Genomic DNA, 25,786 nt, shown 5'->3' with positions numbered 1-25,786 from the left:
CCAGGGAAGTCCCAGGTCATTTTTTTATTGTGGTAAAATACACATAACACAGACTTTATCATTTTAACCACTTGTAAGTATCCAGTTTAGTGGCATAAAGTACGTACGTTGTTGTGCAACCATCTCCACGATCCATCTCCAGAACTTTTCATCTTTCCAAACTGAAACCCTGTCCGCAGTAAGCAATGCCCCCCAGCCCCCTAGCCCCTGGCAACCAGCATCCTACTTCCTGTCTCTAGGAAACAATGATGTTTTGGTCCCAGCCCTTACCACCTGCCTGCTGATGGCATTTTATCCTTCCTAAAGTACTTTCACAGCAACTTCATTATCTCTGTTTGACAGATGGGATTATGAGATTCTTTGAGATTGTATAACAAAATCAGGTATTTTATCAGTTGCAGAGTTTCGACTAAAGCCCAAGATTTAAAACAACAAAACCATTTTATTTCCCGGAGAAGTCAGACGTGATCCTTTCAGTGGCCGTGAACCATTCTGTTCCTTTTCTCCTTGTCTTTCGAAAATCGCAGAGTTTAGTGTCATATCTCATTCCTGTGGCATCTTCATCTTGGATTTATTCCATGTCCCGTTGGCACTGCTGTTGCGCTGTCCTGCCTTCCCTGTGGGAGCCCGCCTCCTGGTAGAGAAGGAAGGGAAGAAGATGTGCCCCACGGGCTCTCATTCTTAGTCGTGTATAAATAAAACTTGAGAAAATATGTGTGAATAATTTCCCAGTGTTTACTCAAGTGCTGTTGGAATGCAAATTAAATAGTGATCAGAATGGAAGGGGGTGTCATTTGGATAAAAACTTTTATTTTGCCAAGAAGAGTATCTGCTCAAAATTCTCGATGTTAGGATTGAAACCATGTTTTGCACTTGAGACCATAAACTTTTGTTATCTGTTGACAACCCCTCCCTTCCGGTCCTCGGGAAGCTTAGGTGATGGTGTGGAGTGCTGCTACCGTATTCTCGTCCGCCAGAAAGGGTTTTGCTGATACGTGGCAGAACTAGAGCATGAACCCTCCTTGTCTTCTGTCAGATCATATCGTTTTTAGCTGCGACTCTTAACAGATTTTAATCACTGTAACCAGAAAGATAGAATCTGGACGTATCACTGTATATACAGAATTAAAGTCAGCAAGCGATTCCAAATTCTAGGCTGGTGTTTTTCTCTGCTAAAATTAGGTCTCAGGGTTCACTGGTGTGTCTGGTGCAAAGGACTGAGTGATTAATGGGGGCCGGAGGAGGGGAAGGTGGGGGGCAGCAGCAGAGAGGAGACGGAGGAAGGGCAGAGTGGGCATGGCGGTGGAGCCGGTGTGGACGTGCCTTCCTCAGGAGCGCACGGATCCCGCCGTGCCGCAGGAGCCGGGAGCATCGGGTTGGATCCAGTGGCCTTGGTGGGTTGCACAGTTCCTTCCCTGCATCCCGTCTGGCTCGGCCGCCGCAGCAGTAAGCGCTCATCTGTGCCCACCCGGCCGACTCCTGGCTTCTCCACTAAGCAGCTCTGCAGCACGGGGGTGCTGGGCAGGGTCTTGCATCCCCCTCGGTTTCCTCGTTTGTAAAATCAGAATCAGAATACCAATCTCTCAGCGTTGTTTTCTCAACAAGAGAAAAAATATATAAAGTGTTCCAGAACAATGCGTGACACACGGAAAGCAGACCGCAAATAGTCATTATTATGATTTTGTTGGAATAATAGCAATAACAATAATAATCATTGTATTTATGCCATATAATTATATCTTAATATTTATTATTATTAATGGAAAAAATTTTCTATGAGGCCTTTCCTTAAAGTAGCAAAGACAAATATTGTGTTGGCCAAAAAGTTCGTTTGGGTTACATGAATGAACTTTTTTGGCCAACCCAATACTAATGGGCTTTTCTTTCCAAAAAAGGTAGAAATTAAATTATGGCCAATATTGTGAGCCAAGCAAGCCTGTCGATTATATTCCTATCCAGTTGTAAGTATTGGTTTTCTCTAATAAGATGCTGACACCCTAAAAGAGAAATTTACAATGCCTAAGGCAGATAAGGTTTCCTGAAAAAAAGTCACATTCACTTAAGCATTCATTCGTGGGAGAAATATTTCAGTGAATTTAAAGGTTATCTAGTAACTGGTACCATGCCATTTCTACTTCCCTGTCTAGGGCGCAGCACAGATCAGTCATTCCTTGAGGAAAACAGTTTCTCATCCTTCTTTGTCAGTATCTGAGAAGGCTGTGAGGGTTAGACTTGAGTCCCTTATTCTATTAGCATGTGTTTTCTGAGAGCCAGTCCAGGAAGACTCTGGTGACCAGTGCAAGATGGTGCCAGAGCTTTGTGCACGGACTGGGTCTCCTCTAGCATTGAAGGGAAGCTGCCAGATCCAAAGTAGAGTGATGCCACGTTGGTGTGTAGCCTTACTGTTGGAAGGTACATTTGAGTACGTGCTCTGGCCAGAGATTACAGTGTCCAGAGATTACAGTGTCATCAGTCAGGTAGCGAGGAGCCAAAGTCAGCTCTCACTACAGTTTTGAAATGCGTAAAGTTGGCTTTATTGCCTGATGACCTGCAACTTTATAAGGATACTACAGTTGGAATCTTAGAGCTGGGATGGACATCAGAGGTTATATGATCCCACGCCCTCATTTACAGGGAGGAGATTGGTACCCAGATATAGAGGAAGGCTGCATAAACCAAGGCCGAGGCTGGAGCTAGGCCTGCCACGTGCCAAGTATTGGAACATTGGTCTTCTTCACCCTACGCGCTGGTTTCCTGACTGTGCTCTGGTTTCCGTGACCCCCTTTGGAAACTTGCCTTCCTCATTTTGTACTGTTTAAAATTCCTGTGAATGGTGATTTCAGCGAATTCTGACCTACTGGAAAGGATGTGACAGAAGTTTTTCCTCTGAAAGCAACGGTGCTAAGTAGTGGCTCTGATCCACCCATGACCTCTATTCTCTTCCATTCTCAGCGACATCTTTCCTAGTCGTTTATAGGATATAGGTGGGGTGAACTAGTTAATGAAAGGGAAAACATTTTTTCTGTCTCTCCCTCATTTGCCCTTTAACAAACCATCAGACCTCTGCCCGTGTCTGGAACCCCTGTGGCAGAATTTCAAGGGCAAATGGTATTTGGGAGTGGAGTGTGAGATCCTTTCTGGAGAAAGAGAGTGCTTCTCTAGAAGTATTCTTTTTTGAGGGGTATTACTTCAAATGAAAGTCATTTTTTTCCCCTGGTTTTAAAAACAATATTATGTAGAAAATGCAAGCTATATGGATGTGCATAAAAAAGCAGTAACCCTGTGTTAACATTTTGGGTGAGTGACCTGCCCTTGTATAGATGTGAGCGTAAGCGCGGCTCTGATAAAAAGGCTAATAGTGTACCTGTTTTCTTTCACTTGGCAGTATCTAGTAGAGAGTTTTCAAGTAAATGACTGCAGATGTGCACTGTCCTTTTACATGTCTGCACCTGGCTGTGTCAGGCTACCTAAGCAGTCTTCTCTCAGGGAATGTTTAGATTGTTTTTAACTTGGGAGGGAAAAACTTTTATTGAACATCCTTATACGTTTTTGCTTGTATGACCAGTTGACCGTCTTGGCATATATTTCTAGAAGTGGAATTGTGGATTTAAGGGCATACGTATTGAGTGGTTGTGTCGAATGCACGACCACCAGCAGGTTCTGAAAGTCTGCTAAGTCCCATCAGCTGAGAGTCAGCGCCTGCCTTACACACCTTTGCAGCACTAGGAAGGGGCCTGTGCTAATTCGTAAACATGCGTTCGATCCAGCCACTTGTAATGCTTTTCTAGAACGTGAATAATCCGACTGTTTCAACATACTAAGGGGAAGCTGAAACACCCTCATTTCATGAGTAAAAACACTCAGGGAATCAGACAGCCCCCTTCCAAAAGCACCACGCGGAGGCTTTCACCCTGGCGTGGACTTCTGTTCAGACCTCTCCCGGGGAGGACAGTGTGTCAGGTTACACTGTAGGCACCACCTCTCCTCTCCAGATGATAGGAGTGGATGTGGTCCAGCGTGAGAGCACAGGGTGAGGGAGGGCGGGCCTCAGCCTGGGGAGGAGAGTGCACGGGAATCAGAGCCCGGGGGTGGAAGGGAGATAACCGCCTTCAAGGATGGGAAGGAATACTGCGCAGATGACCTGGAGTAAATTATCTTTGTTCATCTGGCGAGAGGAAGGAGTGGGTTGAGTGCACAGTGGTGATTAGTCATTCGCAGAGGACTTCTTGGCTTCAGACTTGAGTTACAGGAAAAGCGGTGGAGTTTCACATTCTATGGAGCAGTGTTCTTGGAAACTGCACTTGGTCGATCTTCAGTTTGGGGCCCTCTGTTCTCTTCCGTTCTCAGCGACATCTTTCCCATTAGCTTATAGGATATAGGTGGTGTGAACTAGTTGTGAAAGGGAAAGAGAGCGAGAAACAGAGAATATGAATACGAAAAAGCTCTTTACTGGACAGATCTGGTGCTCGAAAACCCCAGCTGTGTCGTGGACCAGTGTCGGATCTTGAGAAGGAGGTTTTAGACGCCGAGCCTCACTTCCCGTATCTGTAAAACAGAAGGTGATGTGATATCGACCTTGAAGGATCCCTGGATGGACGGATGACTGATGTAGCTTGTAACCAGTGCCGAGGCTGCTTAGGACAGTGCCAGGCAGGTAGCAGGTGTTTGGAGGACCAGTGAGGGGTGGAACGAGCAGATCCCGTACGTGTGCATGGGAAGAAGAGGTGGGCCTGCCTTCGAGTCATCAGGGACATCTGAGAGAATGGTGCTTCAGCTGGTCTTGCTCGAATCTGGATGGCCCTGAGCCTGCCAGCTCTCCATGCTCTGAAGTTATGGCTTCGAAATCAGGGTGCCTCCGTCTCAAGAGTCTGTCAGATTCCTTCTCCAGAGAATAATTTCCAGTTTCATTCAGAGGTTGGCTCATAGGTGATTTCCTCTTCTCTTTTTTTAAAAAGTTTCCCTGGCACACATGAGGAGTGTGGTGAGATTGTGGGCAAACATAACTCGTCTGTTCAGTCGCTGTGTCACTAGTGCTTGCTCTGTGATGAGCATGGGTGGATCTGAACCACCTCTGTGCCCCCCAGGGGTCTCCAGTGTGGGACGCAGGCCGTGAAGGGGAAAGTCAGCTTGGGCATCTGGGAGGGCAGTGGCGTGGGGTAGAGGGGAGGAGAGACGCCTGTCTCTGCTCTGGGAGAGGGGTCTGCGAGGGCCAGCGCGCGTCTGGTGACAGCCGGCGGGTCGTGTGGGTTGAGTGGCGTGGCCAGGGCCGGGCTGAGGGTGGCCGTGAGCAGGCGAGCAGCGGAGATCCCGCCAGGAGCCGAACTTTGGAGGCTCTTTGGACGATGTTCTTTTTCTCCAGGGACTTTACAAAGGAGGGAAGAAAATGCCCATCGACACCTGTTAGGTGCAAATCCAGAATTTCCTCCTAATGATTGTGCTCTGTTGTTTTTTCCTTCCTTCGCTCAGCCGCCTGACAGCGGGCCACCGCCGCTACCGACATCCTCTCTCCCGGAAGGCTACTACGAGGAGGCCGTGCCACTGAGTCCCGGGAAGGCTCCGGAATACATCACCTCAAGTGAGTGGCCCCCGACCTGCCGGGCTGTTGGGGAGCCCTCCCGCTTTTCGAGTGAAGGGGAGTAGGGGCATTACACAACACCGTGGAAATGTGAACTTCAGGGAATTCTGAACCCAAGGAGGGAGATACAGAAAGGGTTTTGAAAAGTCTAAGGTGTCCACCAAGTACCTTCGGTAATTTCAGATTGTTGTCTTTCTTGTGACTCAGAATTAGTGAAATCTTGTTGCTGTGGGAGCATGCATCAGCCAGTGAAACGTGTTCCCTTTGGTCAGAAGAGAATGACTTTTTGAGGCATGTTTTCATGGGGTCCCTCCCCGCCACCTTGACCAGGGCACATCCCTCTTAGGCTGCATTCATGGTGCCACCAAGAAAGCGTGTCTATAAAATAAATACAGAACAAGCAGGCATCTCATCGTAGCTGTTTGTTTGTTTTTCAATTTATTTTTTATTGAAGTATAGTTGAATTACAATGTTGTGTTAATTACTGCTGTACAGCAGAGTGACTCAGTTATACATATATATACATCCTTTTCCATTAGGGTTTATCCCAGGATATTGAACCTAGTTCCCTGTGCTGTACAGTAGGACCTTGTTGTTTATCCGTTCTGTATACACCAGTTTCCATCTACTAATCCCAAAACCCCACTGCAACCCTCCCCCACCCCCCTCCCCCTTGGCAACCACCAGTCTGTCCTCTATGTCCCTGTTTCTGTTTCACAGATAGGTTCATCTGTGTCATATTTTAGATTCTACATGTAAGTGATATCACATGCTATTTGTCTCTCTCTTCCTGACTTACTTCAGTTAGTATGATCCTCTCTAGTTGCATCCATGTTGCTGCAAATGGCATTATTTTTGCCCTTTTTTATGGCTGAGTAGTATTCCATTGTGTATATGAACCACATCTTCTTTATCCATTCATCTGTCGATGGACATTTAGGTTGTTTCCTGTTTCTTTTTTTTTCCCCCATTCATACAGGTTTTACAAGAAGGCTTTGGCCTAAGTTAGGGCTGTCATGACATGATCGTTAGCTGCCTGCTGGCACTCAGAAGTGCCCCTTTGTAGGCAGCCGGCTTTCACAGTCACAGAAAGAAGGGCAGTGGCGTTGAACACCTTTTGTAACTACCTCTGGAATTTGTTCTTAGATCTTTGCCTTTGTTTCTGCTCCGATACTCGCAGCAGGCAGCGTGCTTTGTCTCATAATGAGGCAGATGTGGCATATCTGAGTGTGCTGCCTTAGGGAATCCAGCTTGCCTTTCCTGTAAAACATGCGTAAAATGGGGAGTGAAAGAGTGATCGGCTCGTGTCATGGAGAGGCTCCCGTGTGTTCGCCTCTTGTGTCCCGTTCTCCCACCTCCTCCCTCTGCTTACGGAGACGCTCTCCATTGTCGCCGTCTGCATGTCCCCTGAAGTCTCTGCTTCATGCAGACTTGGAGTTTTCTGATCTTTCTCTCCCCTAGCAGCAAACAAGCAGGGCCATTTCAGCAAAGCGGAATCTAACTTGATCGGTCCAGGAAATCCCCCCGGGATATTTTCTGATCGTGAAGAGGGACACACAGAAGCCAGGCGAGCCGGACCTTAGGCCCTGGAGGGCAGTGGCCTTTCCCACTCACTCGAGCCTGTTTCCTCTGGAGCAGGCCGATACAGCCTCAGGCCAGCATCGATAGATACTTGAGGCCTCTTAATGAATTCTGAATGAGAGACGGGACAGTTCTGACAAGGAGGCTATGAAATACTGGGTTTTGAGATCCGAATATTAAATATTTTAATTTCTCTTTCATTTTAGAACCATTTGGGAAAAATGCATTCAAGTAATTTCTAAGTGTCCACTGTTTCAGAAGATAGTAAATTAATTAGAAAACACAGAAAATTAAACGGCTTGATATAATTCAAAACTTCAGTGGATTCCTCTCTTTCTGAAAACAATGAAAAAGGAAAAAAAGTTGCTGATGAGGGTATTTCCCACCGTTGGGAACGTTGGGTCCCAGCCTTCTCCCACCTTCCTTCCCCCGCTCCAACATACTTTCAAGACTAGAAACCGAGAGTAATTTTGTTTGACTTGCGGGGACCTTTGGTCATCTTCGGTCCGAGAAGGCCCACGCGACCGGTGTGTCGTGTCCTTAACTGCTGAGGTCGGGCCCCTTTGGTTGAGCTAAGCCCAGAGGGAGGGCCATGGAAGGACTGCTGCCTGGGGAGAGACAGTGGGTCCGCAGTGCCAGCACTTCGCTCAGACGTCTGTGCCTGAGCCTCGGCTGCCGGCCAGGACCCTCCACGTTGGGAGCCGTGGCAGGGGTCTGCGGCCAGGTCGGGTCAAGGTCACGCCGCCTTTGCTTACTCATGGGCTTCTGGCAGCGTTGTCGAGCCTCGAGTCAGGCCTGGTTTACCGGAGAAGCAGAACCACGTCGTGGGGCAGGGGCGTGTTGTAGACGCGAGACCTTGTGGGGTCATGGGAACCGGGACAGACACGTGCCAGGGGGCCGGCCGGCAGCAAGGGGAGCTGTGCGAGGCCCGGGGGCGAGGAAGGATGCTGGGAACCCCCTGCCTCTCACTCCCCAATGCGGGGCCCCGCGCAAGAGGCTGGACCGCGGCTCCCTGGAGCCGCACGCACCTGGCCAGGACCAGAGGCGGCCGGGCAGGGGACCCTGCGGGAGTGCCGACAGGGAAGGCCTGCAGCCCAGCACCCGCGAGCGCAAGCTGCGGCGCCTGGCGCCCTCCCGACCTGCAGCCGCTTCCCGTCGGCCGTCCAGGTTGCTCACAGACTTCTCTTGTGGCCAGTCCTAACCCAGAATCATCCAGCAGAGGGCATCTGGGGGGATGTGTTCCCGCCCTGCTGAGCTGATACAGGATAAAAGCACCACCGCCGCTCCTGGGTCGGCTGGGCATCCACGCACCTCTCTTTACCCACAGTGGATTTGCAAACGAAGACGGCAGCAGAGTCGTGGTTCAGCGTAACACGGTTCAACTATGACTGGTGTGACGGAAACTCCCTGACTCCCCAGAGGGTATGGCATCCTCTGTCCACTTCGGGGTGACCTCGTTCTCTTCTGGCCAAGTCACACTCTCCCCTTTGGGAGCCTGCCACTAGAATATGAATCCAGGGTCCACTGCTGTTAGCACTTCTCTGTTAGATGGTAGGGGACGTGAGAGGGGAAGAAAAGGATTCGATTATACGCACACAGATGGAGCCCTATCAAAATATGGACAGAAATCTCGTAACGGGGTCAGTCCTCATTTCCACAAATGGTCCATGGTCCTAGCTGGTATTTATAACTTCCTGCATGTCCCCTTTGCTTTCAGCAAGCGCCTTGGTTGATGGTTCAGTACAGTGGCTCAGCTTTCCTTCCTGAAAGCTCTGGCCTCCAGCAGGACCACCTGTACTGGACAGTTGCAGTGTCCCGCTGACTTGAGTGCTAAGGGCATCCCAGGGATCTCCTGGACCTGGACGTGCTCTTCTCCCCATGTGTGGTCACAGCTTCGTGGTGGACGGGACCAGTCACCCAGTCACTGCAGTGACCACTAGTTTGTCTGTTGTCTCCACTTCCGGGTCAGTGGAGCCATCACTGTGTCCCTTGGAGGGGACATTCTGCCCCTAGAGAGTAAGACCTGTGGCCAGCAGAGCCAGAATTTCCAGGAATGGAAGCAGAATTTTAGTGAGTGGATGTCTAGGGGTAATGGTGAGTGGAGTCACTACCATTTCACCCCTGGGTTCCCAGACCTGTGCTTGGAGATATTCTGGAAGGTCCCACCCCCCAGCCCCGCAGGTGTGACCAATCAAGCTGGGCCTGAAGCGGAATAGTCCGAAGGGATTGCACTGGTCTGCTGCGTTGGCTGCCTTCAGGGCGATGAGGACAAGGCAAGACCGGTGAACTTCATGAGCACAAACCCACTGCTGTCAACTTCAGTTGCTGTAAAATGAGTTCCTTGGTCAGAAGCAAGGCTTCAAGCCCACAGATGGCGCTTTCTGCAGCATCGTGGACAGCGGGTTTACTTTATCCCCTTTACTTTATCCCCTCCAGTGAGAATAAAGTGCTGCCCCTTCCCTGGTGCACGTGGTCCAGGGATAACCTGTGAGCAGGCGGCTGGCTGACAGCCCAGGGAACAGTGTCGTGTGCAGGCGGGACACTCAGAAGTGCCGGGGGTCAGATGGACCTTGCCGAGAGGAAGTGCATGTTGCTGAGTGCCATGTGTCACCTCCGCCCCTGACACCAGCTGCCTGTGCAGGAGTCCATTCGGACAAGAAATCTGGGCCAAGAAGCTCGCTGATGTCTATACAGTGGGTCGTGTGGTTACCTGGTGGCGATCTTCTGGCGAGGTTGCCCTTTGCTAAGCATTCACCTGATACGCAGGTGCTCACCTTCTGAGCCCATTTGTGGAGGTCTGTTCACAACCCCTTCCGCAGACCTCCTTGCTGCCAGCCCCTCTCAAGTCTTGACCGTCCAAGCAAGCGCCAGGCTTGCTCACGAGCCAGTGTTGAGTGGAGAGGCAGTGCGGGGAGAATAGGGGCACAGGCTTCTGAGCCACTTGGCTTATGCCCCTCGCTTACGTCTTCAGGGCCCGATGGAGCCCAGCGGACGCGCGCCTGCATCGATGCGATGCCGCGTGCTCCTCGGTGGGTTGGATGACCCGGAGCCCTTGCGGGGCAGCTCAGGTTGATCGTAGCCTGTCGCTCCACGATCAAGCGTTCAGACTCTACTATGGCGGCGGCGGCGCGCCCAAGGCCATTTCTCAAAATGAAGTGGTTCTCATCAGAGGCCGCCAAAGCTGCGCCCTGAAATCCCGCGGGTCGGCACTGAGCTTCACCTGTGAGAGCCTGCCAAAGGCCTCTGTTTCCAATTTCTAGAGCAGGGTTTGAGCAGAGGAGAAGCACCACCACGAGGTGGAATAGGAGATTTATTCCAGGGGTTCGACCTCACACGATGGCGGAGCTGTTGAAGGTGTTCCCTGAGCACCTGGTCAGAACGGCCGTCGGGAAGGAGAGCTGGAGGAGATAAGGACACGCCGTCGGTGATTCTCTGCTCTCCTCCCCAGCTCTGTGTCTTTCCTAGCTTTCCACAGGGCCCTCGTTACCTCCTAACGAAATCCCGACCCCCAGCCCTGACACTGGACCCCTTGACATCCTGTTACAGCCCCCAGGAGGAACCCTGGACTCTGTTGGGTGACCGCCCAAGAGACTTGCCACTGAGCGGGTTGTCCTGTGGGCCCAGACTGTTGCTCCCGACTGCTTGGTTTGCTGCTAAGTTGGCTGACTTTCTTCTAACACGATTCCATCAGTCCTGCTCTCTCAGAAGAAGGTGGGCCATGAACTTACTGTCCTTTCCAGCCGTAGATCTCAACCCCCGGGGTAGCCAGGGGCACGGTCTACTTTTTCAGTTCAGAATCAGGTTTTGGCTTCATCCTTCATCAGGATGTGGTCTTGGATGAGTCACCTGATCTCTCAGCGTCCTCGTTCCTTTCCTCTGAGATAAGGATACTGCTCTGTGCCCGCCTCTGGGCGGCTAAGAGGACCAGCAAGGCAGGGGGTGCAAGTGCAGAGCTGGCTTCCTCTTTTCACAGCCTTAGCCCACAGCATACAGATACAAGTATAAAAAATACTGCCTGACACGTAGTGAGCGCTCAATAAATATTTGTTGCATGAATGAAATGAAATTTTCCCATTTCTGACTGATTTAGTCATTAATTCTCTTGTTCATTTGTTCATTCAATGTTTACTGAATTTGATGTTCTAGAAGGTGAGCTAAGCACTGAGGGGTTCATGGTCCCCCAAGCTGCTGTGAGCACCACCTTTCTGGGATAAGTAGGACTCGGTCCACCGTCCGTCTGAAATCTCTCAGCGAACCTTGGGCCGTGGAGCAGCACGTGGTCTTTCACAGTTTCATACTTCCTTCCCCGTGTACTACGTGCCCGCTGTGCTAAACCTAAAAAAACTTTTATTATAAAATATATTTATCAAAAAGTGCAGAAAATATGACTTGCCAGAGTTACCTCTTCGGTCATCCTAGTCTCTTGCTTAAAATCTTTCCTTGACTACTTTATCAGGACTTAAAATTCAACCTAAACTGCCGGTCTTTCTATTCCCCCCCTTAGTAAATAATTCTTTGTGGGGAAATTAACATGCAAGCATGACCACAGAGTACAAATCAGTCCAGTTTCCAGTGAGTTCTGCTCTGTGCAAGGTCGGCCTTTTCTGCCCCTTCTCCCGTCGTGTGCAACCGGTTGCTTCATCCGTGGTTTCTCCTTATCTGTCGCTCATTCCTCGTTTAGGTGTTCATTCCTCACGTGTGTTGTGAAAGCAAATGTATTCCAGATGTGTCCGGGGGTTGAGGGGAGTGCAGAGATGAATCAGACACGGCCTCCAGGACCTTATGATCCAGCAGGGCTGAAATGAATAAGATCACTCACAGTCACTAGTATTTATTCATCACTTTGAAGATGCCAGCCATCCTTCTGAGGGCTTTGCATTGAATTTCAGTCGATCTAGCTGTTCTCCCTTCTACAAATATTTGTTACTTGCCCTGTGCCAGGTAGTTTGTTAAGTGCTGGGACAATCACATCTAACAGGGTGGTCTCCCTTCCTGCAGGGGACTTACAGCCTGGTGTGGGACAGGCAGACAAACAGAGGTGACAATACAGTGAGATAAGTTTTGTGTTGGGTAGTGTGGAAGCAGAGGGGAGGGGCATTTCACCTGGTGTCTTAGCTCAGGCTGCCGTAACAAAATAGCATAGACTGGGTGGTAAAACAGTAGGCATTTATTTTCTCAGAGTTCCAGAGGCTGGAAGTCCACGATCAGGGCGCTGGCATGGTCAGCTTGTGGTGAGGGCTCTCTTCCTGGCTTATGTACTCCCGCCTTCTTCCCGTGTCCTCACACGGCAGGGAGAGAGCGTGGGATCTCCCTCTTTCTTTTCTTCTAAGTGGATTACGACCTCATTTAACCGTAATTGCCTCCTAAGAGTCCTGTCGCCAAATACAGTCACATTGGGGCTTGAGCTTCAACACGTGACTTTGGGGGGCACCCAATTCAGTCTATAGCAGTCAGCAGTGCTGGCGATCCAAGGAGGGCTTCAGGGAGGAGGTGCTGTAAGTTAAATCCTGAGGGATGAGAGCACGTGTCCAGGCAAAGGCAGGAGACTGAGTGGGATGAGTGCGAAGCCTGGGTGAGAGCAGTGTGTGAGACCCCGAGGTAAGGGAAAGTGGGATCTAGCTGGGAGACTGCAGACAGCCCGGTATTTAAGTGTCGGTGCATGGCAGAGCCAGAAGGAGGTGTGAACCTTTCTGAAAATCCCACGGATGACCTGAAGGAGAGGGGTGGCCTTGGGTTGGATCTCGAACCTTAGGAAGGGTTTGTGCGTGTGGCGATGCCAGGAGGGAAGAGGGCATTGCAGACTTGAAAGGACTTTAAAATAAAGGTGTGGGTGGGAGTTTTCTTTGGCGAAACTCTCTGCGAGATGCGGGTCATGGTGCCCGGCAAGAACGCAGCAAGGATTCGACAACGTAGGGTCTGCAGGTGCTGGGCCCGTATAGAACAGTCCAGAAGTGGTTTTTATAAATACAGCATTCTTAGTCACTTCAGTTGAAAACTCTTCATTGAGTTTCCGCCGCCCAAGTCTCAGTTATTTTTTCCCTGTTTTTGCTAACTAACGGAAACGTTAGTTTCCCAGAGGCAGAAGCCTCTTTCTCGTTTATGAATATAATAATGTGCCCTGGAGCCCGTAGGTGGTCCTCAAGATAAGGCTTTTGTAACGAGGTTTTTTACTTTTATTTCTTACTTTTGACAGATTATGACTCAGATGCCATGAGTAGCTCTTACGAATCATACGATGAAGAGGAGGAGGACGGAAAGGGGAAGAAAACGCGGCACCAGTGGCCCTCGGAGGAGGCCTCCATGGACCTGGTAAAGGATGCCAAGATCTGTGCCTTCCTGCTGCGGAAGAAACGCTTCGGGCAGTGGACCAAGTTACTCTGCGTCATCAAAGACACCAAACTACTGGTAAAGCCTTGCGACTTGGTTGCTCTTGTGTAGAGTCGGTGAGATGTGGTCGGCCGTCGAACTGGGCGGAATGTATACCCAGGCGGGTGGCGGTAACGTCGGCGGGAGGGAGAGGGAGCAGCGGTCAAGGGCGGGCCCGTGATGGGCCGTCAGCGAGCCCTGGCCGAGGCTGCCACGGCTTTAACGCTGTTGATTTCGCCAGCCCCCCTAAAGCAACCAGCGGGCAAAACCATCCCCATCTCGGGCCAGCGTCTGCGGTTCATGTCAGTGGAAATGCACGCTGCTTTAACTTGCCAGAGGTCGCAGGATGGATTTTCTCATTTGTAGTGAGTCAGTGAATTCCTCAAAGCCAGGTCATCGAAGTGGGCCGGGTAGGCCAGGCGAGGTCTGGGGGAGAGTTCCCAGGAAAGGAAATTCTTTTGGAAAGCTAAAGACTGACTCTTTTTTTTTCTTTTCTTGTAACTCAAGAGAGGCAGAATAGAAAGATAGAGTAAGTAACAGAGGAACGGAGACAGGAGGACACAGGCCCTTTGCTGTAGGGGTTAGTCCACCAGGGAACCTAGTAAGGAAGCAAGAGCCTTTGAGACGCACCGTCTGTCCCTCCTCCTTCCTCCCCAGCTTTAGAAACCATGCTTGGTTATTGGCATTGTGAATGTTAAGAGTGTGTTATTGTATTTTGTTTTCCCTTCAAATTAACCTTGGGGAAAAAAATCACTCAAAAGTATGTCATTAAAACAGAACACATGAGAATGTATGATTCTGTAACTCAGTTTTCAGTGGAGCAGATAACCCCCTTTTTAAAAAAATAGTCTCATCTGTGAATTATGGGAATCTGATTTACTAGATTCTTAGGACATTGTATGTTTTTTAATTAATGGTTTTGTTAAAAAAAAATTTTTTTTTTAAACAGTGTGAGTACATGTTTTTTCCACATGTGTGGCCTGAATTTCTCCCAAATTTAGAATATGCCAAAAGTGATGATGCCGTGGGGGAATTTTAAAGTAAAGAACGAAAAAAAAAAAAGATGAAAAAGAGTAATATGGTCCGTATTTACAATCTGACATAATGGCTGCAAGAAGTGGATATGTTATATAGACATTTTAAAACTACACAGTCGACTCTCACGGAAAACGCGCTGTGGGAAGCTTGTGGTGGAGGGTGGGGTCAGCGGACATCGGACCCTCTGCCCTGGCCCCGGCTCCACCCACCCCCGCTCTCGTCTCCTCCCTCCCTCCCTCCTCATCTTCTGTTTCTTGCATCACCTACCGGGTTTCCCATCTTCCAAACCAGGATGATAATGCCGACCATTTAGAGGAGTCGTAAATATTTAAGAAGAGATTAATGGAAAACCATGTGAAAGCACCGTCTTTGATGAAATGCAGAATCAAAGTTCCATTACGAAGCATTTTTTCATTCAAAAATGACCTATGATCCGACGGCCCAAATGACCCCTGTTGATGGTGAAAAAAAAAAAATTGACAGAACAGAAAGCTATGAACAGAAAACAAAACGCCAGCCTCTTCCCCTAAGTGCTCCCGGCCTGTCTTCGCACAGGCACCACCACGACCAGCTGTTTTGAGTAGTCTTCCAGAACCTGCTCGTTTCTATGCCCAGGCAGCTCTCTGGTGGACACTATCGTGTGCTCAGACCCCCTCGGTTCCCTCATTTGCAGGGAGGGCTGCCGGCAGACAGTTGCCCAAGGTCACGTCCCTTCCCAGGGGGTCTGCATCCCCTGTGATGCCTGAGTGTGCATGCCCCGCCTCGTGGGACCAGCCTGCAGGCGCGGTCCAGCCCCAGAGCTCCCGTGGGGTTCGTCAGGGCCGTGTATTTGAACTGCACTGAAGCTTACCTTCTTCCTCTGCCCAGTCCTCCTTCTCCTCCTACAGGTATAGCTCTTAAATAAATGCCCCTTAATAAATATCCCGTGTGCTGCTCTGTTTTAAAGCCATCTTCCCTGGGAATCCAACCTGCAGGGAGCTCCAGATGTTACTGTATGGTATTACTGATAACATATCCATTTTGAAGTGTTTAACTTAAGGAAAAATATAAGCTATAAAATTTCCTGGGACTTCCCTGGTGGTGCAGTGGTTAAGAATCCGCCTGCCAATGCAGGGGACACGGGTTCGAGCCCTGGTCCAGGAGGATCCCACGTGCCACGGAGCAACTAAGCCCGTGCACTGCAACTACTGAGCCTGCGCTCTAGAGCCCGCGAGCCACAACTACTGAAGCCCAAGCGCCACAACTACTGAAGCCCGCGAGCCTAGAGCCCATGCTCCACAACAAGAGAAGCCACCGCAATGAGAAGCCTGTGCACCACAACGAAGAGGAGTCCCCGCTCGCCACAGCTAGAGAAAGCCCGCACGCAACAACGATGACCCAACACAGCCAAAAATAAATAAATAAATTCATTAATTAAAAAAAAAATTTCCTTTCCAATTCCTTCTACTGTTTTCACTTTTTTTTTTGCACATACCGAGAATGTGAAAAGTCTGGTAAATGGTAAACATTCATAGCAACCTGAGATTAGTTGTTTTTGGTGTATTTTTTTCTTCCTTTTTAGGCAGGGTGGCCATCAGTTTTACTTCTTAAAAAAGTGGGTATCTTCCATACCTGTGCCATTTAGGAGCCAAGGTCTTAGAACTGTAAAACAGGAAAGGGCTCTAGAAATCATTTCTGAAAAGAAGTATCTGTTCATTCATTCCTTCATCAGTGGCTGGATTAGGGTCCTGGGTGCAGGCTCTGCACTCACACAGTTTGGGGCTGGAGCCCTGGCTCTACCACTGTTCAGGATGCCTGATTTTGGACTAGTTTCCCAACCGCCTGAACCTCAATTTCCTAATCCGCAAAATGGACAAACGTGACGATTAAATGAGATGTATGAAATGCCTCGTATAAGGTAGACACTCAATATTTGGTAGCCGCTGTTATTGTTGCTAATTATTTAATAATAATGTAATTCAATAAAATAATAATAAAAACAGCAATAAATCATTTCACAAAAAAGAAAGCAGGCTCAGAAAGCTTAAACAACTTGTGGGAACCCAGATTAAATTAGTAACAGAGCTGGGACCCAGATACCTGAACTCTTAGACCATGTATTGCCATTACGGAGCGTGCTTTTGGTCTCCAGTAATGCAGTGAACCCAAGGCAGGAGGGGAAGCCTTTGGGCGAAGATCTGGTTTGAGAGGTCTAGGTCAAGCGAGAGTGATGGGAGCTCAGTGTCAGTGTCGCCACAGCACTGAAAGCTCTAGGGCGAACGTCAGTGATGCAAAGGGAGCCGCATGCGTTTTGGACCCTCTACTCAACCAGAAAGCACAGCTTTGCGGACATTTTTGTCCGTTATATGTTGATATGTATACTCTTCATAAAATCATTCACCTGTCTTTCAGAAGGAGGATAGGGGTGGGATAGGAGGACACCAAACAACATAGGTTGTGAAGTAAAGTACCCAAGGTCCTGTCTGCCCACGTTAGGGCGGCAGCGCCATTTCAGCAAATCTAATATATTCGTGTCGCTTAACCGGGAAGCTCCACTAGAACGTAAGCTCCATCGGAGCAGGGACTTTGTTTCCCACCGAGTCATCTCCTGGGCGCTTGGTAAATTCTGCTGAATTAATGAGCAGGTGTTTCTGCACTCACACGGGGGTGAGGTGTCGGTGCGGAGTGGTGCCCTGTATGTGAGCCCCAGTGTCTGCAGATCGCTCTTGCAAGTCTCTGAGTATCTCCACCCTTCAGTCGGACCTCCAGGTGCTTCGCCAGTACTCCCGTTTTCATTGTGCCGGAGTTTTATCAGCGTTTCTGCTTGGCCTTCCTTACAGCCTAACTTTGACTTCTCCTGTCCAATGCAGTGCTACAAAAGCTCCAAGGACCAGCAGCCCCAGATGGAACTGCCGCTCCAAGGCTGCAACATTACATACATCCCAAAAGACAGCAAAAAGAAGAAGCACGAATTGAAAATTACTCAGCAGGGCACAGACCCCCTTGTTCTCGCTGTCCAGAGTAAGGAGCAGGCTGAGCAGTGGCTGAAGGTAACTTGTTGCTTTTGTTTCTGAGGCATTTTCTTTCCCAAACCTCTTTCTGAGATCTGTTTTATTTAACTTGTACTTTTTTCCAAGCGTAGGCAAACAATGGATTAACCTGAAGAGTTTTGTCTTTGATAGTGGAATATTCTGATTACTTTGAGGTTAATCACTTTAAATTTTGTCTTCAAAAGGCAATATACCCCCTGTTGACAGGCTGCTTCTAGAGCTTTCTCTTTTTTTTTTTTAAACATCTTTATTGGAATATAATTGCTTTACATTGTTGTGTTAGTTGCTGCTGTATAACAAAGTGAGTCAGCTATATGTATACATATACCCCCATATCCCCTCCCTCTTGCGTCTCCCTCCCACCCTCCCTATCCCACCCCTCTAGGTGGTCACAGAGCACCAGTGATCTCCCTGTGCTATGCGGCTGCTTCACACTAGCTATCTATTTTACATTTGGTAGTGGATATATGTCCGTGCCACTCTCTCACTTCGTCTCAGCTTACCCTTCCTCCTCCCCGTGTCCTCAAGTCCATTCTCTACATCTGCGTCTATATTCCTGTCCTGCCCCTAGGTTCTTCAAAACCTTTTTTTTTTAAGATTCCATATATATGTGTTAGCATACGGTATTTGTTTTTCTCTTTCTGACTTACTTCACTGTGTATGACAGACTCTAGGTCTGTCCACCTCACTACAAATCAATTTCATTTCTTTTTATGGCTGAGTAATATTCCATTGTATATATGTGCCACATCTTCTTTATCCATTCATCTGTTGATGGACACTTAGGTTGCTTCCATGTCCTGGCTATTGTAAATAGTGCTGCAATGAACATTGTGGTACATGACTTTTTAAATTACGGTTTTCTCACGGTATATGCCCAGTAGTGGGATTGCTGTGTCATATGGTAGTTCTATTTTTAGTTTTTTAAGGAACCTCCATACTGTTCTCCATAGTGGCTGTATCAATTTACATTCCCAGTGCAAGAGGGTTCCCTTTTCTCCACACCCTCTCCAGCATTTATTGTTTGTAGATTTTTTGATGGTGGCCATTCTGGCCAGTGTGAGGTGATACCTCATTGTAGTTTTGATTTGCATTTCTCTAATGATTAGTGATGTTGAGCATCCTTTCATGTGTTTGTTGGCAATCTGTATATCTTCTTTGGAGAAATGTCTACAAAGTTACAGTAATCAAGACAGTATGGTACTGGCACAAAAACAGAAATATAGATCAATGGAACAGGACAGAAAGCCCAGAGATAAACCCATGCACATATGGTCACTTCATCTTTGATAAAGGAGGCAAAAATATACAATAGAGAAAAGACAGCCTCTTCAATAAGTGGTGCTGGGAAAACTGGACAGCTACATGTAAAAGAATGAGGTTAGGGGGCTTCCCTGGTGGTGCAGTGGTTGAGAATCCACCTGCCGATGCAGGGGACATGGGTTCGAGCCCTGGTCCGGGAAGATCCCACATGCCACGGAGCAACTGGGCCCGTGAGCCACAACTACTGAGCCTGCGCGTCTGGAGCCTGTGCTCCGCAACAAGAGAGGCCGCGATAATGAGAGGCCCGTGCACCGCAATGAAGAGTGGCCCCCACTTGCCACAACTAGAGAAATCCCTCGCACAGAAACGAAGACCCAACACAGCCAAAAATAAATAAATAAATAAATAAATAAATAAATAAATAAATAAATAAATAAATAAAAACTAAAAAAGAATGAAGTTAGAACACTCCCTAACACCGTACACAAAAATAAACTCAAAATGGATTAAAGGCCTAAATGTAAGGCCAGACACTATAAAACTCTTAGAGGAAAACACAGGCAGAACACTCTGTGACATAAATCACAGCAAGATCCTTTTTGATTCACCGCCTAGAGAAATGGAAATAAAAACAAAAATAAACAAATGGGACCTAATGAAACTTAAAAGCTTTTGCACAGCAAAGGAAACCATAACCAAGACGAAAAGACAACCCTCAGAATGGGAGAAAATATTTGCAAATGAAGCAACTGACAAAGGGTTAATCTCCAAAGTATACAAGCAGCTCATGCAGCTCAATATCAAAAAAACAAACAACCCAATCCAAAAATAGGCAGAAGACCTAAATAGACATTTCTCCAAGGAGGACAGAGCTTTCTCTTTTACTTTGATTTTCTGGTTTCACTTTATTGTGTCTGGATGTCAATTCTTTTTTATTTATTCTGCTTGGGATTCCCTGGGATTTTTAAATCTGTGGATTGGTATTTTTCTGTTTTGGAAAAAATTTTCAGCCATTTCCCTTAAAATATAACTTTGCCTCATTTCCTCTTCTCCCCCTACTAATTTAAATATATGTTAGACTTTTTCACTGTATTCCACTTTTATCTTCTCTTTGTGTTTTACTACCCTTTTTTTCCCTTTAGTCTGGTTAATTTTTTCTTGTTACTTTCCAGCTCACTATGTCTCTCTTTAGCTGTATCTAATCTGCTGTTAAGTTTGTTCCCGTTCACTGGATTCTTAATTTTGGTTATGGTAGTTTCCAGTTCTTGAATTTCTAGTTGTTTCTTTTTAGGAATGTTTGTTTGGCTTTTCTCTCCAATAACAAGCACATGACAGACATAATTGTTTTGACAGTGGTTTTGGTTGAGTTTGGACCTGGTTCTGTCATCTGTTGTGCCTTTTCTTGTTCATGTCATTTTGTCTTCTTGCATACCAGGTTATCTAATGATCATGCTGGGCATTATATTTGGAAAAAAATTATTATAATAATTTATAATAACAGCTTATTGAAATATAATTCACATATCATGCAATTCATCCTTTTAACATATGGTTCAGTGGTTTTTAGTATATTCACGGAGTTGTGCAACTATCACCGTAATCTAATTTCAGAACATTTTCATGAACCCAAAGAGAAAAGCTGTCCTCACTATGCTAGCAGTCATTTCCCCCACCCCCAGCCCCAGACAACCACTCATCTGCTTTCTGTCCCTACAGATTTGCCAACACACTCATACAACATGTGTCCTTTTGTGACTGTCTTCTTTTACTTAGCATAATGTTCTCAAGGTTCATTCATGTTGTATATGTGTTAATATTTCATTCCTTTTTATTGCTTTTTGTGTCATTTCTAAGAAACCATTGTTTAATCCTAGGCCTTAAGATTTACACTTATTTTTCTTGTATAGCTTTATAGTGTTAGCTCATAGATTTAGTCTGTGATCCATTTTGATGTAGTCTTCGCTTGTAGTGTGAGGTAGGGGTCCAATTTCATTCTTTTTCGTGTGGGTGTCTAGTTGTCCCTATAGAAATAATCTGATTCTCAACACAGTGCTTTTTTCTATCCCAGAGCATTTGCCTGTGCCACATGCTTGAGGGGGCAGTAGGTCACCAAAATCAGTTTAATTTAATTTCAGAGCTTGAGATTTTCAGAGCCATCCAGGTGACTTGAAGTCAGCCTGCAGTCCATTCAAGGGCAGGCTTATTTTTATTTCAGTCTTACTCCAGCTCCTAATCTTGGGGCCCTAATATTAAGTGTGAGGGTTTTGCCAGGGGCCTCATCCTTGGCGAGCCCTGGACTCCAGCTTTCAGGCCTTATTCCGCCAGAGCTGTCAGAGTGCTACCTGGCTTCTTGGCTACCTCCTCTGGTGGGTATCAAAGGCAGTCCCGGCTGCTGGGCTACTTCTCTGGATTTCCATCTACTTCTGGATCATGGCCAGGTGATTCCACACTGTGATAATAGCTCTTTCTTGCTCTTAGGAAGATGCTGTGTATGTTTCATCTTGCTTTCCTCATTGTCTTTATCAGGAGAATTGGTCCAAACCTTCTGGTCCATCATTGCCTGCTAGTACTTGCTTTGAAAAACCGGTTGGGAGCGGGTGGGAAAGCCTGATGAGACATTTTATAACAATGGTTCTTATAACGTGCCAGCGTCCTTTCAACCTTGAGCCTCACTTCCCTCTCATCCCCCAGGAAAGTGTAAGGGTCAGACTCTGTGATGACAGCAATGATTGTTTCTGTTGGGGCAGAACACATAGATGTGGCTTTTCTCATCTCTGTAATTTGGGAGGTGGAGCAGAGCATTTTTTTTTTAATGGGAGTCCCGTGATCAGGAGTTTCTGCTGCTGAGCTTGCTTAGACTTCCAGACACAGAATCTTAGTACGTTACATGTCAACCACTGTTGTTGCCAAAGCACTTTTCCATCATTATTATCTCTTAATCCTCAAAACGGCTGCCTTTAAAAGGTGTTACTATTGGCCATTTCATTTTACAGGTGAGATACCAAGTCCCAGGTAGACGGGATGTCACAGTGATCAACCAGTTGATGGAGCCAGGAGTTGACCTCTGAATTTCCTGGCTTCATTTTCATTTTCATTCTGCTGGGCCATCTTGACAATCTGCCATTTTCTCTTTTTATTCCTCTCTTCTAGGTTCTTAGCACCATTCCTTCAGTAAGGAGGGAAAGAATGAGGAAATAAACGAGGAGCCTTATATATGATTCTGTTTTCTTCACCTGGTCCCACTCTTGGTTACCTGTATCTGGCCGTCTGCATTTTTGTGTTTACCTGTACCCTAGTGGAGAACCCAAGAAAGGACACTCTGAAACCTAAGCTTTCTTCTCTTTTCCATCTGTTCTCACAGTTTGTTGAGTATTTTATGCATACTAAAGAGTAGCTCCCTTGTTAATGGTATTGGTCTAACATGAAGTCATCTAGCATTCACTGGGTTTTACTGTTTCGTTGGGAAATAACAATGAGCTGACAGTGCAGCTCACAAATAGACAAAGACAAAACTTTTTCAAGATGTCAGGTGCTGATGGAGTGAAATAGTCTTACACCTTATTTCAACAGATGTGAGATACAGATCACAGGCACTCAGCTAATTATAGAATGATGACTCTGTCAATGGGAGCTTAACTGCAAAAACTTTTTAGCATTTGCTGATATTGCTGTAAAAAGAAGTAAATACATGGTAAATTATGTTTTTCTAAAGGGTTTAAATTGATTAATTACTCCACTTAATGTTTGTGCTTTACTTCCATTGCATATTGCAATGCAAGAACCTAAGAAGTCTTGATTAGAAATGGAAGTCTGATGACAAAACTAGTTTCAATCAATCAGTTACAGAATTTTAATATTTTAAAATCAGCAGAGACCTGAGATGTTTTAGTTTAGTTTCATCCAGATATTGTCATTAGATTGGCTGCCTTATCAGAATCAACTGGAAATTTAAAAAAAAACAAACCAAAAAACAAAAAAACAATCCTAATCCCTAATGATTAGATTCATCTGGGACCTAAGAATTTTTTTTATTTTTACTTTATATATTTTACCCTTTTTGAGATCCAGAAAGCCACAGATGTAATTGAAACATGCCTGCCCTATTAATTCTCTCTCCCTCGATTGTGTCTTTTTATTCTTTTTGAACCATTTATAAGGGCTTTATCATTAGTAAAGATGTTAATCATTAAAAATAAAAATTCTCTCCCTCTTCCAAGGTCACTTGTATCTTGAATTTGGTCTTTATTATTATCTAGGTATACTTTAGAAATACTTTTTACTTACAATGTCTGTACTCATAAATAAGAAATGATATTTTTCATGTTTAAAATTTCCATGTAAATGGCTTCAAACTGCACGTGTTCTGCAGCCTGCTTTTTTCACTCACTCATTTGCTTGCACCCTCTCACTGTCACGGGCAGTGTTCAGTGGGCGTTCTCGTGCGGGTCACCTGGTCTCGGTGTCCTGGTTTCTCTAGGATGGAGACCGTGTATTGGAATTGCTGGTGTGGATATGTGCACATCTTCAGCATTACTAGAGCCTCATAAGTTGTTCTCCAGGGTTGTTTGTACAGTTGTCCTTCTACCAGCAATGTGTGAGAGCAGACACTTTGTATGTCTCCTTTGAGTTTCTTTGTACCTATGCAGCAAATAGAAATGCAAATTTCAATACCCGTCCCCCAACCCTCATAAAAAGGGTGCAGAAACAAGGTTCTGCACCTTGTTTTTTTTTCCTAAATAGAGTATCTTGGAGATTTTTTTTTCTCCAAGTTAGAGAATAGAGCACTTTTTCTCTTTTACAATACATAGCATTTCATTTTATAAATAGAATATACTTTAAAAAAATCTTATCTTCTATTTGTGGATATTGGGTTGTTGTCATTCTTTTGATGTGACAGGGAGTTTCTATAATGTTAATCCTGTGCCCGCATCATCTCACGGTTTTGCTAGTCTGTAGACTGCATTTCCAAACAGAGGAATTGTTTGCCTGAAGGTTATAAGCAATTGTAATTTTGAGATACAGTTGAATCACTTTGTAGGTTTACCAGTTTACCTTCCCCCCAACAGTATGTGAGTGCCTTTTCCCCCCAACAGCATGTGAGTGCCTTTTCCCCCCAACAGCATGTGAGTGCCTTTTCCCCCTACTGTCCTGCCAGCAGCCTGTGTTATCAACTTCTGAATTTTTGCCAGCCCGATAAGGGAAAATGATATCTCATCTAGTTTTAATCTGCATTTCTCTCATTATGAATGACATTGAGCATCTTTTTATAGGGTTCAAGAGCCTATGGCTGTATTACTGTTTCTGTGAACTGTCTGTTTATATCCTTTGCCCTTTTTGTAGATATTCTGCTCAGAAATCTATTTTTAAGGAACCTCCCAATGCCCGAGGCCAAGCCAGGTTTGGTAATCACAGCTCTAGCCCAGCCTGCTCATTTCCACTTGGATAAAAGTCCTCATGGAAGAGAGCGTTGGAGAGCAAGTAAGTGTTTCTTCAGGCAGATAGGCTGTTAAGGTAAATGGCACTCCACAGCCATTTCCACTAAAGTTTTATTTGACTCTTATAACTGCTTCTGAAATTCATTATAATAACTATAAAGGAGCCGGGAAGGAGAACGTGGTGAGCCAGCACTGTGTAGAAAGACAGTTTCGCTAGAGCTCAGACTGGAGTCCGACGCTGGGTTCTGACCTCTGCCCCGCCAGTCACTCACTGAGTGTCTTAGATGAGCTCCTTGACTTCCCCGTGCCTCAGTTTTCTCATCTATGAAAATGCGAGGGGTTGAAAGTAGTGTCTGCTTTTCAGAGTTGTTGCGAGGCTGCAACCACGTTAAGATATAAAGTGTTGGGGCTTCCCTGGTGGCGCAGTGGTTGAGAATCTGCCTGCCAATGCAGGGGACACGTGTTCGAGCCCTGGTCTGGGAAGATCCCACATGCCGCGGAGCAACTAGTCCCGTGAGCCACAGCTACTGAGCCTGCGCGTCTGGAGCCTGTGCTCTGCAACAAGAGAGGCCGCGATAGTGAAGAGGCCCGCGCACCGCGATGAAGAGTAGCCCCCGCTCGCCGCAACTAGAGAGAGCCCTCGTGCAGAAACGAAGACCCAACACAGCCTTAAATAAATAAATAAAAATTAAAAAAAAAAAAAAGATATAAAGTGTTTAGGAGAACACCTCGCCTGTATGAGCACATATGTAAGTGCAAGCTGCTATGATTGGTGGTGTTAGTAAACATACAAGCGCCTGTTGAAATCTGTTTGGAAATCAAGATGACAGCAGGCTGCTTTTAGGGGCTAGAGCTACGAGTGTTCACATCCCTTCCTCCCACCCTCCTTTGCCCAGACCTGCAAGGAGTCTGGGAAACATCTTCCTGTGTGCCCACAGAGAGGAAACCATGTGCCAGTCATCTGCCATATCCCCTATTGCAAATAAATTAATAAACATCCCAAAACGACTCTTAAAGGTCTATACCAAAGAGGATGTTGAAAGGAAATTGGCTGCACTGTCGACACCACTGTCCTTTTCTAATGAGAAGCCGTGAGAGCCCTAGCGCTGACCTTGGTAAATTGCATCCGTCCTTTTCTTGCTTTTCTCCCCCACTCCCTGCTGGGTAATGTAGGGGTTTTACAGCACCTCCTGGTTTCAAGCAGTTTTAGAGGAATACAGTTGAAAAGAGTTTTCAGCATGATTTAACGTGCTAGGAGAGTATCGTATCGTTGTGGTTTTGCCAGACTTCTCAAGGAGGATCACAAACAAGTTTACTGTATACTTGAGCTCATAGAACCTGACCCTGTGTGTCCTTGAAGAAAGGTTGATCTTAGTTCCCCGACCAGGGATCAAACCTGCACCCCCTGCAGTGGAAGAGTCTTAACCACTGGACTGCCAGGGAAGTCCCGAGAAAGGTCTTTCGTATTCTCCCAGGCATCTCCCCTTACCTTGTTCCTT

At 46.7% G+C, this 25,786-nt stretch overlaps 1 protein-coding gene across 3 annotated transcripts in view; it reads left to right on the top strand.

Annotated features, from left to right (window-relative positions):
• The window catches only part of AFAP1 (actin filament associated protein 1), a 154,797-nt gene that overhangs the window by 66,658 nt on the left and 62,353 nt on the right, over positions 1-25,786 (top strand). For all 3 annotated transcript variants that reach the window (XM_082462558.1, XM_082462557.1, XM_082462556.1), the window contains 3 exons: positions 5,467-5,575; positions 13,350-13,561; positions 17,410-17,589. In XM_082462558.1, coding sequence (XP_082318684.1) covers positions 5,467-5,575; positions 13,350-13,561; positions 17,410-17,589 — 501 coding nt within the window. The remainder of the gene's footprint in view (positions 1-5,466; positions 5,576-13,349; positions 13,562-17,409; positions 17,590-25,786) is intronic.

Source organism: Balaenoptera physalus (genome assembly GCF_965194825.1).
Source record: "Balaenoptera physalus genome assembly, chromosome: 5".
Lineage (NCBI taxonomy): Eukaryota > Metazoa > Chordata > Mammalia > Artiodactyla > Balaenopteridae > Balaenoptera > Balaenoptera physalus.
This window is presented reverse-complemented; position numbering and strand designations above follow the sequence as displayed.